The sequence below is a fragment of the Centruroides sculpturatus genome, unplaced genomic scaffold (assembly GCF_000671375.1).
Source record: "Centruroides sculpturatus isolate CEXI.00-Female unplaced genomic scaffold, Cexi_2.0 scaffold3, whole genome shotgun sequence".
Lineage (NCBI taxonomy): Eukaryota > Metazoa > Arthropoda > Arachnida > Scorpiones > Buthidae > Centruroides > Centruroides sculpturatus.
Window position 1 is genome coordinate 1,883,464 of NW_019384366.1, and position 15,230 is coordinate 1,898,693.

Genomic DNA, 15,230 nt, shown 5'->3' on the forward strand with positions numbered 1-15,230 from the left:
GTTGGAATTTTGGCTATCAAATTCATCATCGTTATTGTCTGATTGTGTTGATTCCCTTATTAGCAACCTCATTATGGATCTCTTCATGTCACTAAAAGTAGAATAATGAGAGCCTGTCACCATAGCAATTTTTTAAAAACTCTTTACCCTGTGGGCACTAAGAGAGTTTTTTTTTTCTGCTCATCATAGGTTTGACTTGCCCACAATGAGATGACTGGGTGGTAAGAGGCAAGGGCCAACATATCTGGGGCAGACCACCTTCCAAAAAATTTCTGGGGTTTCAACGTATTCAGATTCATTCCCATATCTCTGGAGTGGTTGGCTGATATCTTAACTGCTCAGCTATCCAGCTAATTGATGGACTAATTTAGATTAAAATAGATAAAATATTTTGGACCTCATTTTAAAACATCAGTTATACTTGCCTAGTAACAGATATTCCTCAAAACTAAATTCCAGTTAATTGAAAAATACAAAAATTCTATGAAAATTAAAGATTCTCACAATACATTCTTAATTCCCAAATCATGAAAAATTCACAAAGTAGCAACATGGCAATGCTGATTCTTAGTTGGTTTTAATGAGAGAAGGTCCCATAATGATTTCCTATTTCTGGGGTAGTGAATATGAGTTAAATAATTACGAATTACTTATCACATGTGTTGTCTGCAGAGAAAATATAAATTTTTAAAATGTAAAGCTTATAGAACATTGCTTTCAANTATATATAATGTTGCAAGAGAATCTTTTAGATTGTATTAAAAATAAAAATGTTATTTAATCTGGTATTATAAACTGTTAAATTTACAACTAATATTTATGTATTTTTAAATTTTAGTCCTAGATTTCCAGTGAGAGGTTCATCTCCTCTTAGAGAACAAATGGGATTTGGTCTTCATCGAAGACTAGGTCCAAGACAGCTTATTCGTCTTCATCAAGATAACTTTCCTAGACCTATGTTAATGGGAAATCCAGATATGCCAGCTCCACCATCTGTTTTAAGAGCTAATCTTAATCAACATTCGTCATCATTAGGTTTAGGACCACCATTACCTTCATATCCTCAACAATTTCCCACATCTGGACAACGGTTTAATACTGAAACTTCTCAGGAAGTTCCATATGAAGCAATTGCACCTAATAAAAATGGTATAAAATTGTTTTAAATTATTAATTAAATACTATAATAGTAAGTTTAATTTTATTTCTCTTTAATTTAATCTCAACATATATCATTTAATTACAGAAACTGTTAATATAGCTGAAGCAATCTCAATTCAACCAAAATCAGAAGTTTCCAATTCTACAACATTTACAAATGCACTACCTTCATTAGATGTTCAGACTTTATTCGAAAAGTTAGTAGCTGCTGGTATCATTCCAGAGTCAAAGACTTCTACTTCAGAAGAAAGTGATAATAAAAATAAATCTACTGAGGAAAAAGAAGTTAAAGAGTCAACAAGTGAAGAAAAGATCCCACCAATAGAATTCACTAATGAAAGTCTTAAAGCGTAAGTCATTTACAGTAACTAATATTTTCAAAATAATTTTAAAAATTACGTAAAATTTATTTTATTATTGATATTTCAGTCGTTACAATGGAGTAATTAGTGCACTATATCGAGGTGCACAGTGTGCATCTTGTGGATTAAGATTTACTGAAGGACAGCATGAAAGATACAGCCAACATTTAGATTGGCATTTTAGAGTCAATCGCAGAGAAAAAGATGGTGCCAAGAAAGCATTCTCTAGGAAATGGTTTTATGATGTTGAGGTAATATTATTGTATTTCTCTTATTTGGATTCTTATTTGTAAATTTAGAGAATTAATTCATTTTAATTTATTAATATAAGTGGAAGGAAATTGATTGTACTTGTTTTTATTTTTAGGATTGGATTCAGTTTGAAGAAATTGAAGATTTGGAAGAACGAGGTTAGATAAACTAAATGTTGTTGTTTTTAAAAATAGAGATTTTTGTTGCTAAACAAATTGTTAATGAGATTTTTTAAAATTTTATCTTTATTGTACAGCTCGTAGCTTCTTTGAACTACAAGCTGATGAAGAACAATTTCAAATAGCTGATCAAACTGAAATTCCAAGTGTTCCAGCAGCTGACAATGAAGAGAAGAATGTAATTCTTTTATTCGTATAATTTTCACATTTTCAGTAATAAAAGATATCTATCATTGTATTTGCTTAATTCTTAATTAAAATTTTTTTTATTTTTAGTCCTGTGTTGTCTGCAGAGAACATTTTGAACAGTTTTGGGTTGAAGAAGAAGAAGAATGGCATTTGAAATATGCAATTAGAGAAATTTTTTGTTAAGATGGATTAAGTTTTCATATAAATAAAATTTTGATCTTAATTTTTTTTAGTATTATAAATTTTTTACACAGATAAGTTTTAATTAATAAATTTTATTTAACTAATTTATAGGAGCATGGACAGTGGGATTGGAATGAACCAAGTCAATATGGAAAGGGAGTGATGGAAAGACGGCCAGTTTTAAGAGAGAATAGATGGACTGAATATCCTCATCCTCCTAAACCATTAATGGGTCCAAGAAGAGATGATCCTCTTCCACCTCATTCCACACATCCTGTTCCAGGTAAACCTCCTTATGGAAAAGACCAATGGATATCAGCCTCACAAATTAACAGAAATTCACTTTGGCCAGATAGGAGACATGCTAGTGATGGATGGGATTGGAGAGATGATTTTAAGTAGGTTAACTTTTTCTCAAAAAATTATTACTAAACTGATTAGGATTATTTTAAGTAATATATCATTGATCTTTGTAGACGTGGACCGAGATGTCTTCCATTCAGACCAAACTGGGAAAGTCCACCTCATCATGAGGAATATCCAACATATTATCGTGAAGGTCCACCTCCTCCACCTCCTCCACCTAGGCCTCCACCTGGTCCACCGGGTCCACCACCTCGTCCTCCATATCACAATATGTATGTTTAAAAAATTCTTATAAATTTTTTGATAGGTGATTTATAAGACATTTAAAATAGTATAGCGCATAAAAAGTTTTAAAAGTATTCACCATTTATTTTTCTGAAACACTCATCTGAAATTTGACAGTTATTTTCCTGAATTGGATTTTTTTAGAATTATGTAAAAAATTTAAAATAATTGAGCTCTATTTCTCAGACTAACATTCAGAAAATAATGGATCTATTGACAATGCTAGAATTGTTTTTTGGATGACAATTCATTGAATAGCAATTTATGAAATAATGGTGTTTGACCAGGCAAGTGTTTTTGGACTAATCAGTTCTTATAGGAAATTTAGTAAATTAGCAATGCAGTTTTAGGGTTGACTATTTGTAAATTAAATTAAAAATTTTTTCTGACACCAATAGTTATTTTATTTCAAATCACTTTTACATTCACATTAAATGTCTTGAAAACAGTTGGAATTTTGGCTATCAAANCCGACCAACCCCAGTCCCCAATTGAGTTGGATAATCGATGCTCTGCTGTATATATTTTTTTATATTACTTTCAAATGGTAAAACTTTATTTATTCTTTAAGTAATATTAATAAATTTTACAATCAATTTGAATTTTAAATAGTTAGTACTTTTTAGTTCAAAAGATGATTGTTCTATTTTGTATAAAATGTTTTTAAAATAAAAATTAACAACTTTACAAAGCAGTATGGCTGATATTTGTTCAACTATAATGCCAAATTTTATGAATTATTAAAATAATGATTTTATTACATATCTACAGAATGTTAAAATATTTTTTTTTTATTTTGGTTTTTAGCCTTATCATCCACTTTGTTATGAAGACTTTAAAAAGGTATGATTAAAACTTTAATTTTACAACTGAAATTCTTACTTCATCTGAATACTATTTGCATGCAAGCATGCATTAATTACATATTTATTTGAAAAATTATTATTATGGAATTGGAAACTTGTTATTTGATGAAAACATTCTTAGTTTATAATTTACAGGAAACACCTGAATATGTCACATTTTTTTATCTAGAAGAATCTTATAAAGTTTTTGAAATTTAATTTTTTTTTAATCAAACTAATATTTACTTTAGTTTTGTTCATTTTAATGATAGTAACAAAAACATATATTTATATTTACATTTTTCTTATTGAATTCCTTTTTAAAAACTATATTAAGATTGCTGACATTGATATTCTTGAACAACTTTCAGAGATTTTAAAATCTTAAATATCTCAAAAGTGAAAAATTTGAAATATTAAAAAATGTTTTAATCTAGTATAAAAAGGTTGATCAAATAGTTATATGATAAGTAATAATTAGCTTACTATCATGTTGACTATTGATTGTGTGTCATACTAGTTTGAACTGAATTCTTGTTCCTATAATTTATTGTGGATAGAATCATGGTGATGTATCTTCATCTCTCTTCCAAGTTGATTAAATCCCATTGCAGATTTTTACTTTCTCTGCTCTTATATATAACTGAGGGAAAGTATAGCAATGGTCAAAAAGTGACTCCCAATATTTTCACATTTTTGGACTCTGGAGCTTGAAGAATCATTGAGAAATGCAAAAAAAAATTCAGAGGTTTTTTCTGTATGCATGGATGTTGATGTGTGTATGGGGGCATGATTTTGTTCACCCTCTTTGAAGCTTATTAACTCCTGTGCTTTTTGTTGAAAATTTCTGAAATTTTGCAGGGAGATTTATGTATTAGGGCAATTGATGCTATTAAATTTTGGTAGTTAAAGGTCAGTGGGGTGGGGAGATAAAGGAGTTTGTCATATCTTGAGTAAGGTTGGACTTAATGATGATTTTACTCATTATTTACATTTAAAATTTTTTTTATAAAGCCTGCCTCTAGTCTAAAAATGAAGTTTTTTGCCATTTTATAATAATTAAAAATATAAAAAGTTTTTTAATAAAATATCATAACAGATGATGCAATCAAATTTAGTTAGTGTTAGTCAAATTTAGCTGAGAAAGTTAAGTGACTTGTTGCTGAATTTTTTATGTTTGTTGTAATGAATGAAAATGGGGTGAGTAATACAATCTTTACTATGCTAATGCCTTGCATTGATCAATTAAATAATCTTAGGACAAGGGGGTTAGGCAACCTGGAAATTTAGAAAAATCTGTAACATTGTGTGTGATAGGAGTACAGTAGAGCATCGATTATCTGAATCAATTGTGGACTGGGATTGTTTGGAAAATTGATTTTTTGAATAACCGATTATGTACGAAAAATACATTATTAATATAGTATATTAATATATCCCATGTTTAAATTTTTCTCGATTGTGTGTCACTTTGCATTGAATTTTTGTCGATGTTAAGCCTAACAAAATGTTTTTATAATAATAATTGTGGCTATTGTATTGTTAAAAATTATTTCTTTATTTTGTACAAACAAAATAAATATATTGAAATATATATATATATAAATTATACTTAGAAGTTAATCTAGTACAGTAGAGTCTCGAAAACTTGGCACTCGATAACCCGGCAGTCTGGATAACTCGGTCACACCCTGGCAGGGCAAAAAAATCCTTAGTTAATTTATTTTCATTACAGACAGTTCTATGCCTCATAAAGTATTTTTCTGAGGTCTGTTTTATCAGGTAAATTACTGTACACAGTGTATTCATTAATTTTCATTTTCATGTAGTAAAGGTTCTATGCCTTCATAAAGGACGTACTTTTCCTTTGTTTAAGGGTATTTGGGCAGTTTATTCTCTGTTGTATTCTCAAGCAAACAATACATACAAGTACAGTACAATATTTTCTGAGGAAACACGCATACTTATCCTTTTTTAACCCCATTCCCGATAACCCGGCATTTTCACAAACTCGGCCACCTTTCAGTCCACATTAGGCCAAGTTTTCGAGGCTCTACTGTATTAAAAATGTTCGATTCAGCATGACACAGTCTGACTGGAATGCTTTTGGTTAACTGATGTTTCAGTTGATCGGCATTCAGATAATTGACGCTCTACTGTAATTTATCTATAACACAAAACTTTTTGCTTTGTGTCATATTACAGTTTGAGGAGGAAAAATTAATCCTTGGAAAAAAGGTTATTTTTTGTTTTTATGGAATAACTGCTAATTGGTAGGAGATATTTGAAAAAGTTTTAAACAAAAAATGCATGTTTTTTTTATGTCTGAGCTGCATGTAGATAAGTATCAAAAAATTCATGTATTTTGAGTACTCCACCACCAACCTTTAAAATGAGTTTTGCAAAAATACTTCTCCATAATCTCTTCTCACATGGCAATATACACACATTACTTGAGATGTTATTTTATTAGACTAATTTGCAAATGGTGTAGAGTTTAGTGATTGTTTGCATTCAGCAGAGTCAACAGTTCTGGAGCTGTTGAGTAATTTCTGCTGAACACCTTTTACAGTAGCAATGTTTAGGAACATGTTTGGTGTTTTGACATCACATTCAGTAGCATTTTTCATTTACACTACCTATTGCTAGCTGAAACTGACCAATGATGACTGCTTTTTGTTCCTATCATACATCATTCAGAGATGTAACTACGTAACAGCTATCGATTGAATCACCTTAACTCAGTTACAACTGTTGACTCTGCTGAACTCAGCCATTATCATATGATACAGAGGAATTAATAAAATGGGGAAGATAGGAAGAAAATTTTAAAATGGACTTGTTATTTTTAAAGTATTAGTTGCCAGATCTTACTGATGACAGTGCCAGTGTTTAGATTCATTCTATTATTTTCATTGGTTTTGGTAATGTCTAAGTTCTCAAATAGTTTTCTTTTTATAATAATTCTCAAAAGGGACCTGAAGAGGGGAAAATAGTCCAAAATGCATTTCAATTGTACACAATAATGTCTATATTTAGACATTATAATTCATCAAAAAGTGTTTCTGTGATAAGTTCTACATAATTTTTTTGTGTTAATTGCATGGATGAAGCACGGGCTACTGGGGTTTCATTTTCACTTTCTTATGCGAGTTTTTAAAAATAATTCCCACATTAGATTTTCATGATTTTGGTGTCATTTTGACATCAAAATCACGTATACAGGTATACCTCAAGTTATGTCATTCTCGATTATAAGTTGTTTGTTGTTCAAAAAAATGTGGAAAAATAAAAATCAAGTTTAAGTCAATTTATTTGACTTTACGTCTGTCTGTCACAAATATTGAATTCATTGTATCATTAGAAAAGCATTAAAGCACATAAAATCATATTAAAATATGTACATTTACAGTAAATGTTAATATAATCATCATAAATATTAGAGAACGAAACATGAAAACATCTGTGTTTCTATGTTGTTGTTGTCTTATTTAGCAGTCTTTAAGTACTCAATATTGGTGTTTTCCATGGTAGCTCCAATATCTGTCATTTGGCATCATTGTCAGTGCCACTCAATATTGGTAAATTTAATATAAATGAGTTTATTTTCTATTGTCGCAAGATAATTTTAATAACTGTATTTGTTATTTAACCTTACAAAATCATCATATTTTATAATGTCTTAGAGCAAACCACATTCACAAATAAAGAGTCCGCGATGTACTGTAAACATGTACATTTACAAGTATGTACTATACGTACAGTACACGAATTCATAAATTTAGATTACTTTTTTCTGTACTATATTAAAAACTAAAATTTATTTGTTTGTAAGCTTAAAATAGATTCTTATTAACCATATATTATTAAAAATGCATTTATAAATAAAATACAGAACTGGGAATGGTTATTTGTGGTTTAACCTGGTGACAAGTAAATTCGACTTATGTCGTTTTTCGACTTAAGTAGCCTCTCCTGGAACCAATTACCAATGTAAGGCAAGGTATACCTGTATCTCGCATATATCACTTTGCTCAGTATAACCTTGTCATTTGTTGGAAATACTTTTTGTAAAATATAATCTACTCTGAGGTATATTCAAAAGGTATAAAAGGTATATTCAAAAAATAAAAGTGTCAATTTTTTTTGACCCTTAATAACAAAAAAGCATTTTGATGTTTTTTGGAATATAAAGGCACATAGTTGCTTGATATTTTTCCAGAGTTTGGTGAATTTCAGTTGAACTACAGAAAAGTTATACAAATTCTAAGAAAAAAGAAATGTCCCTCATTCCCACTAGATGGTGCCACGTTACCTAGATCTAATAACAGAAATGCATAATTTAAACACCTAATTGGGACAATTTTTTGCTTAAATGGAACAGTAACAGAAAAGGAATTTAGCAATTTTTGATATATTTTAGGGATCTTCTGAAAACATGTCAACTCTATGTATACTAATTCAGTGATCTCCAAATTTTTTTGATCACATACCCCTCAGACGAAAATAATTATCAGTTGTATTCCAAGTATCACTTTGCATATCCCCTTGTGGAGACCTCAGCACTAATGACGTGTAGGTTGGTGGAGACAAAGTAATTTTATCTTTTGCTCAGGTGATTCAGTTTTTTCGCAGGGGGTTAGTAGGACATAGTGTTATCACACCAGGATCATGTCTGAAGCAGTCCTGAATGCAAGCTACTGACCCTGCTCCAGATTAAATCGGTTCAACTTTTATGTAACTATTTTAAATACACATTTTTTAGTCATGTTAAGCAACTCACCGACATTGTGTTTCAGATGCAGTTCCCTCAGTGGAGACTGGACAAAATCTTAAACATGGCTGCTTTTAACGAGCAGCTCCAATTTATCCAAGATTTTTCCCACTTAAATGCCAACTGATTTTATTTTATTATTGTTTTACTTCTTATTTTTTTGTTTACTTTAATTTAATTTCTTTATTACACTTCTCTTTTTTTATCTGTACTTTTCATCATATTTTTTTTTTCTCAACAATAAATCGCTTATGATCTTTCATTTGTGAGATATCAGTGCTCAAACTGCTTGCCCAGGCTAACTACATTGATAAACATTATTTCAAGTTTCTCAATGTCACATATCTAGTAAGATATATTAAAACATAAAAATGACATTATTTATAACTAAACCCAATACTTCCTGTAATAATACAAACTTTCAGTTATTATTTTAGATTATAAAAGAAATATATGTTATTCATGATGATAATGATTACAATTTCAGAAGCTTATATATCAAAGTTGATGCATAACATAATAAACGTATTAAAATATTTCAAAATTTTTAAAACTTGAATGGGATTTTTTTGTTTAAAAAATTTGACTATCAACATTTTAAACTAATAGTTATTTTAATTAGACAAATGTAATGTATTGAGGATAACTGTGTTACACCATTACATAGTTTTTATTACAAACTTAAAATACATAAAATTTGCTATCAAACAAGTAATTTTTTCAAAATTTTTTCATTTAAAATTAATAATAATATAAAAAATTAATTTTTAAATTATATAAAAAAATTGGCTAATATGGCATCAAATTTTTTTATTTCTTTGTATATATACATTTCAGTTTAATGAAATATTTTGTACCTGTATTTGTTAATATTATGTTAATAATAATAAATGAAATTTAAATTTAACAATAAATATTTCATAGTATGTACAAGTATAAAAAGTTGTAAGGTTGTGTGCAAATGGATACAATATGATAATATTCTCATTGAAAATTTTAGACTACACAAACAATGTTTGAGTCCATTTTCTTATTTATATCCTTTTTAATTCCAATCCAGGAACCACAAACAGCAGGTGACTTGAAGTAAAACTTCTAAAAACACACACTATCAAAAAATTAAAAAGGATATAAATAAGAAAATGGACTCAAACATTGTTTGTGTAGTCTAAAATTTTCAATAATGAAAATAACTATAATAATCCTGGGCTAATATGTACAATTATGACAATATTCTTTTAACCAAGTTTTTATTTAATAGCTAACATAATATAAAATTATACTATACTAAGTAGGATCTGATAATAGTTCTTAATGTGGTGATTTTATTAACAAATTTTGAAAAGATACTTTTAAAATACAAAAAGGAACATATTTTATCTTCAAAGCTAAAAATTATTTTAATCTTACTTTCAAAAGCAGTACAGTGGTGCCTCGTATAACATACTTAATCCGTTCCAAGTGCATGTCCATTAAGTGAAAAGTCCATTATATGAAACACATTTTCCTATAGAAATACATGTTAAAATATATAATTCATTCCGCAGCATAAAATAACCATACTGTACCATTAAAAAAATGAAAATGGAGCAGTCACCAATTATACCGGATAGGCAGATGTCGTGAGGAGGAGGTGGAGGAACACTTTCTTTACACATTTATACAGATACAGACTTTTACACATTGCAGCAGGTCTCTTTTTATTGTTTTTTAATCAGAGTCAGAGTCGGGAGAGGCTACCAGAGCTTGCAGGGTCATCTCCTCTTGTTCCATCCTTTGTTTTTTGGCAGCTTGCTTCTTGAAAAATATGTTCAAGGTGGTCTGTTTCTCTCTCTTCTTCAACACCTGTCGGAAATGACGAGCAAGGGTGTCATTGTAGATATCATTGATCCTGTTGGCCTCAGCTCTGTTTGGATAATGAGTGTTGGTAAACTCCTGAACCTCTCCCTGTTTGACAAGGAACTTTTTGTCAACTTTCACTCCTTCTGATGATTTCTTGCTTTGTTTCAATTGAAATCATCTTTCTGTTTTTTTAGAAGCCACGATTTGCACAACACTTGAATAAATGTAAATACCCTGTACTGAGGTGATGTACGTAATAAACAAGGGAGCAAGCCGAATCCCATGGAAGCTCTGTAGTTCAGATATAATAACAATATGTTCTCATAATACTAATATATTATAAAAATAGCAGATTGTCATTGGCAACGGCAAAAGAGTGGAAACATCATTCGCACTTGTTCGCAGAAAGATCGTTGTTTGCCTCGCGTAATGGCCAAACAGAAAGTCCATTGTTCGCAGCATCCATTATTTGAGGCATACGTTATACGAGGCACCACTGTATATATTATTTAAATAAAGTAAATATGGCTAAGATATAGTAGTCAATCCTTTTAATATAATGGAAACCATATTATACTTAAAATTTAATATTTAATATATGTAATTTTGAAACTTCTGTTTTAGAATGCACCTGAAATTGAACCAGTTCAAAGCATTTTAATATTTTACAACTTAATATATATATTACTGTTTCGCTTTGTTTAAATTGTTTATATGGAATCTTTATTTCCTTTTTTTTTAAATCAGTATATGTTTTTTTTATTATGTTATTTTAAAAACTTAACTGAGTTTATAATTTCATAATTTAAAAAATAATAAAGTTTTACACTGCACATAATTATGCTGTAATTTTGTATTTAAATGAAAAATTTTTGATAAAATAATTAAATACTAATAATAATCAAATTCCTTAAGTATTTATATCATATTTTATGAAAGAAAGTATATAGTAAAACATAATATGTCTAAAATGATTTAAAAAGATACTAAAATGATTAAAAAAGGTTTAGATTTAATATTAATTTTCTAATATTTGAAAAACGTCCAGGGCATATAAGTTACCTTGATTTCAAGTAAATCATAGATTTAATTCTCAAAAGAAATAAATTGGAATTAAAATTGAACCTTACAATGGTGTTTATTATTTTCTCATATAATAATTAAGAAAGTAGCAACTAAATATTGTAATGGAATTTCAAAATACTTGTTGCATTTGTGTTTTCTAACATTAATTGTAGAATTTAATGGTTTTTTTATGATATATTTTTAGGCAAGTGAAGCACCAGAAACACCTGTAGAGGTTCGCAAAACAGACCCATTAGCTGCAGCAATAAGTGTAGAGAATATTAAGAAAGAAATAGATAAAGAAAATATTGAAAAAGAAATCAAAGAGGAACCAAAAGACGAAGAAGAGGAAGAAGAAAGCAAAGAAACTACGGAAAAAGACGACAGTGTCATTGACACACAACCAATTGACCAAGACACGATATCAGATGAGAAAGAAACAACTAATGTAGAAGTTGTAATTAAAGAGGAACCATTGGATAATGAAAAAGAGGAAGACGTTGAAAAAGAACAGAATGAAGAATCTATTTCTGAAGAAATAAAAGTAGATGAAAATTCAATTGAAGAAGAAACACCTAATGACATTCCAGTGATGGAATTATGTAATTTGACTAGTGGAGCTACTCTTGAAGAAGAGGAAATAAGGCCGGAAGCCAAAAAAATAATTCTTAAATCTGGTGGTATTGTAATGAAAGTTCGTGCAGATAGTATAGCATTACCGGCTTCTCCCAATTCTAATGCCAAACCTCCCACAACAGAAAGCTCTGAATGTGAGGAAATTAAAGAGATGGAATATCCACCTCCCGATCCTAGATTTAAAGTTTTACCTCCAGTCCAAAGAGGAAAGGAGTTATCTGGTCTCTGTACGATAATGTAATTTCTCATGAGATGGTGAAAATTTTATTGTGCCAAGAAACATTTTAATCTCAACAGAAAAAATGGAAGATATTTAAGAAACCAGTTTCTGTCCACTGATATGGGTTTAATTATTTAATTGCAAGCAGTAACTGCCTGCATCTAGTCATCAGAATAATTAACCAATGAGTGGGGATTTTTGTTACGTCTCAGGAATATGTAATTTTATCTGTAAAAAGCTTGAAACTTAATTTATGCAATGCTCTTAGAAAAGGAAAAAGCATTTTGGAATCATGTCTGGTTATTTTCCATCTTTATAAACGATCATCACTTTTCTCCATCATTGTGATGTAGGTGAGCCCAGTGAGTGTATATGTATGAATGTATATATTTGTTTATATGAATGGGTGAATGTGAATGAGTTTGTACACATTGTAAATACACCAACCCAACACAAAAAACGTGCCTTTTCATCCACATTATAAGGCATTTTTGACCAATGGTGTATCATATGTAAATATATAAAAAAAAACGTTGTAAAAAATTGTGTACCAACAAATAAAAACGAACTTGTTTTGTATGTTGGTGTTTTCTTTCTTGCTATTTTTTGTTTTTGTTTGTTTTGTTTTTTTTTTGATGACTTTGTTTAAATAATTACAGCTTAGCGTGTATCGTATACTGATGCACTAATAAATTTTTTTAAATGTCATGATATAGCATTGTGATATTCTCGTAATATTTAGCAGCATTAGATTCTGAATGCGGATTCTAGACGATTGCATTTCAACTTGATGTTGTTGTAAATGGAATTGAATAATTGGGACTATCTCCTGTCGTGATTCGATACTTGAGTATAATACATACTAACTGATGACAACATTCTGCCTGAACTTTTGCAGGCTTCCCTGTATTCGACGGATTCAAAATAAAGGTTTTGGGAAAATATTTTTGTGTTTGTTTCATTATTTTTATTCTCGTGTGTTTTGTGTGTGTATATATAATTTAGTTTTATTAATATATTCGGTCGAAAATATATAATGAAAAGAGCAACACGTGACAAAAATTAATCTTGTTCATCAGGGCCGGCCTTCTCTATAAAGGGGCCCGGGTGCAAGAAACTATTTGGGTACTACATTTTTTGTAAAATAAAAAAAATTACAAACACAAACATATATTAATGCATGTTTATTTAAAGCGTGATTTTGTTCTTGCTAATACATGAATTACTTCAGGAAAATTATAATTTTTGCAATTTCTTTTTCAATGCTTAATATAGCAATTGCATTAAGCGTTCTGCACACATGCTGGATCGAAATAATTCTTTATTAATTTTAATTTGCCGAAAGAGCGCTCAGCACTTGCTATAGTAACTGGCAACGCAAAGAAAAGTTTTAACACAGTTAATACATTTAGAAATAACTCATTATAATTATTATTTAGTATGTATTGCATATGTCTTGTGTGTTATTTACATCTCTTTCATTCAAAATCAAATCCCGTAGCAAACCAATTTCCTGGAATAGGTTTTCATCTAGGGGAGATCCTTCTACTTTGGGACGCTTTTCTTTAAACCTTTATAATTTAAGTTCAAATTGATCTTTAGCTATGACTATTGAATATTTCTATTAGTAATTGATAACATCATTAAATATGGTGCAACACTTGACCCTATGCTATTTTATTTATGAGAAAATGTCAAATAATTATTTGCAGATATTTGTCCCAAGGTACAATCATGGATTGTACCTCGGGACACCAATGTTTGTACCTTGGGACACGAACAATCCTAACATTTTTGTAAATCTTAACTTCCGCCAGATGAAAAAATAGTTTATCCAAGTCTTTTCCCTTATAACAATATTGGCTTTATCAGTTAACAAAAATGTTTCATATGCTGGAAATGCAGGTAAGTATAAAGTTTAAATGTTCTGTAGAAGCATTTTAATGATTAAAAATCAAAGATAATCTCATTTTTGTATTAAGGAAAACAATAGTCATTACAAATATAGGTCATAAACATTACTACTTACTAATTTTTTTAGAATTAATATCGCATTTCTGACAGTAATTTTCAAAAAAGGTGCAATCTTCGCGCACCCAGAATCGACAGGTAACGCATTGAATCCAGCCTTCTGTGCTCGAAGTAGTAAAATAATTTTCATCGCATCCTACACAATTATTTTCCTCTTGAACTTCATCACACGAGTCGTCACTCTCTAAGATCACAGAAGTTTCATCCNTTTATATGATACATTAGAACAGAGTCGTATTTACTTAAAACTACGACTATATGCAAATATACATATAATTTTATATGGCCGACGGCCACAGTATTATTTCATTTCTTAACGCGGGCTATATGGTATTGAGATTTTTTTTTAAAAGTCGAATTTAGGTGGGGATTCTCGGGAGTTTCCCGAATCAAATAACAAAAACTAAACATTCGCATCACCGAGAATTAGTTTGAAGATTGTCGAAATTCAGAGATTAAAATAATAATGTTTACGATAAAATGTACTTTTCGTCATACTGACAACGATAGGAATATTGTCGAGTTTTCTTGTGCATTCTTGACAATGTTAGGGCCCCCTCAATCGCGGGGCCCCGGTGCACAGCATCCGCCGCACCCCCCCGGTGGCCGGCCCTGTTGTTCATTCATATTTTGTAAGTTTACACGATTGTCAGACTTATAATTAAAACACTTAGTGGACACTAAAAAGTATTAGATATTAAAATAAAAAATTTAGAATTTTATTCTGGATATTACATAATTTTGCATGATAAAATTGGCAATAAGAATAATAATAATAATCGATGGAAAAGAAAATAGCAATTAACAATACTTTGTAATTAATATTTTAAATTAACAATT

At 29.7% G+C, this 15,230-nt stretch overlaps 1 protein-coding gene across 1 annotated transcript in view; it reads left to right on the forward strand.

The window, feature by feature from the left end:
* Window positions 1-13,303, forward strand: part of LOC111642603 — a 78,757-nt gene extending 65,454 nt beyond the window's left edge. The window contains exons 16-25 of the mRNA XM_023388972.1: window positions 801-1,149; window positions 1,247-1,511; window positions 1,591-1,774; window positions 1,891-1,933; window positions 2,032-2,132; window positions 2,231-2,317; window positions 2,438-2,724; window positions 2,803-2,968; window positions 3,785-3,820; window positions 11,709-13,303. Coding sequence (XP_023244740.1) covers window positions 801-1,149; window positions 1,247-1,511; window positions 1,591-1,774; window positions 1,891-1,933; window positions 2,032-2,132; window positions 2,231-2,317; window positions 2,438-2,724; window positions 2,803-2,968; window positions 3,785-3,820; window positions 11,709-12,380 — 2,190 coding nt within the window. The 3' untranslated portion in view covers window positions 12,381-13,303. The remainder of the gene's footprint in view (window positions 1-800; window positions 1,150-1,246; window positions 1,512-1,590; window positions 1,775-1,890; window positions 1,934-2,031; window positions 2,133-2,230; window positions 2,318-2,437; window positions 2,725-2,802; window positions 2,969-3,784; window positions 3,821-11,708) is intronic.
* Window positions 13,304-15,230: the final 1,927 nt, after the last annotated feature.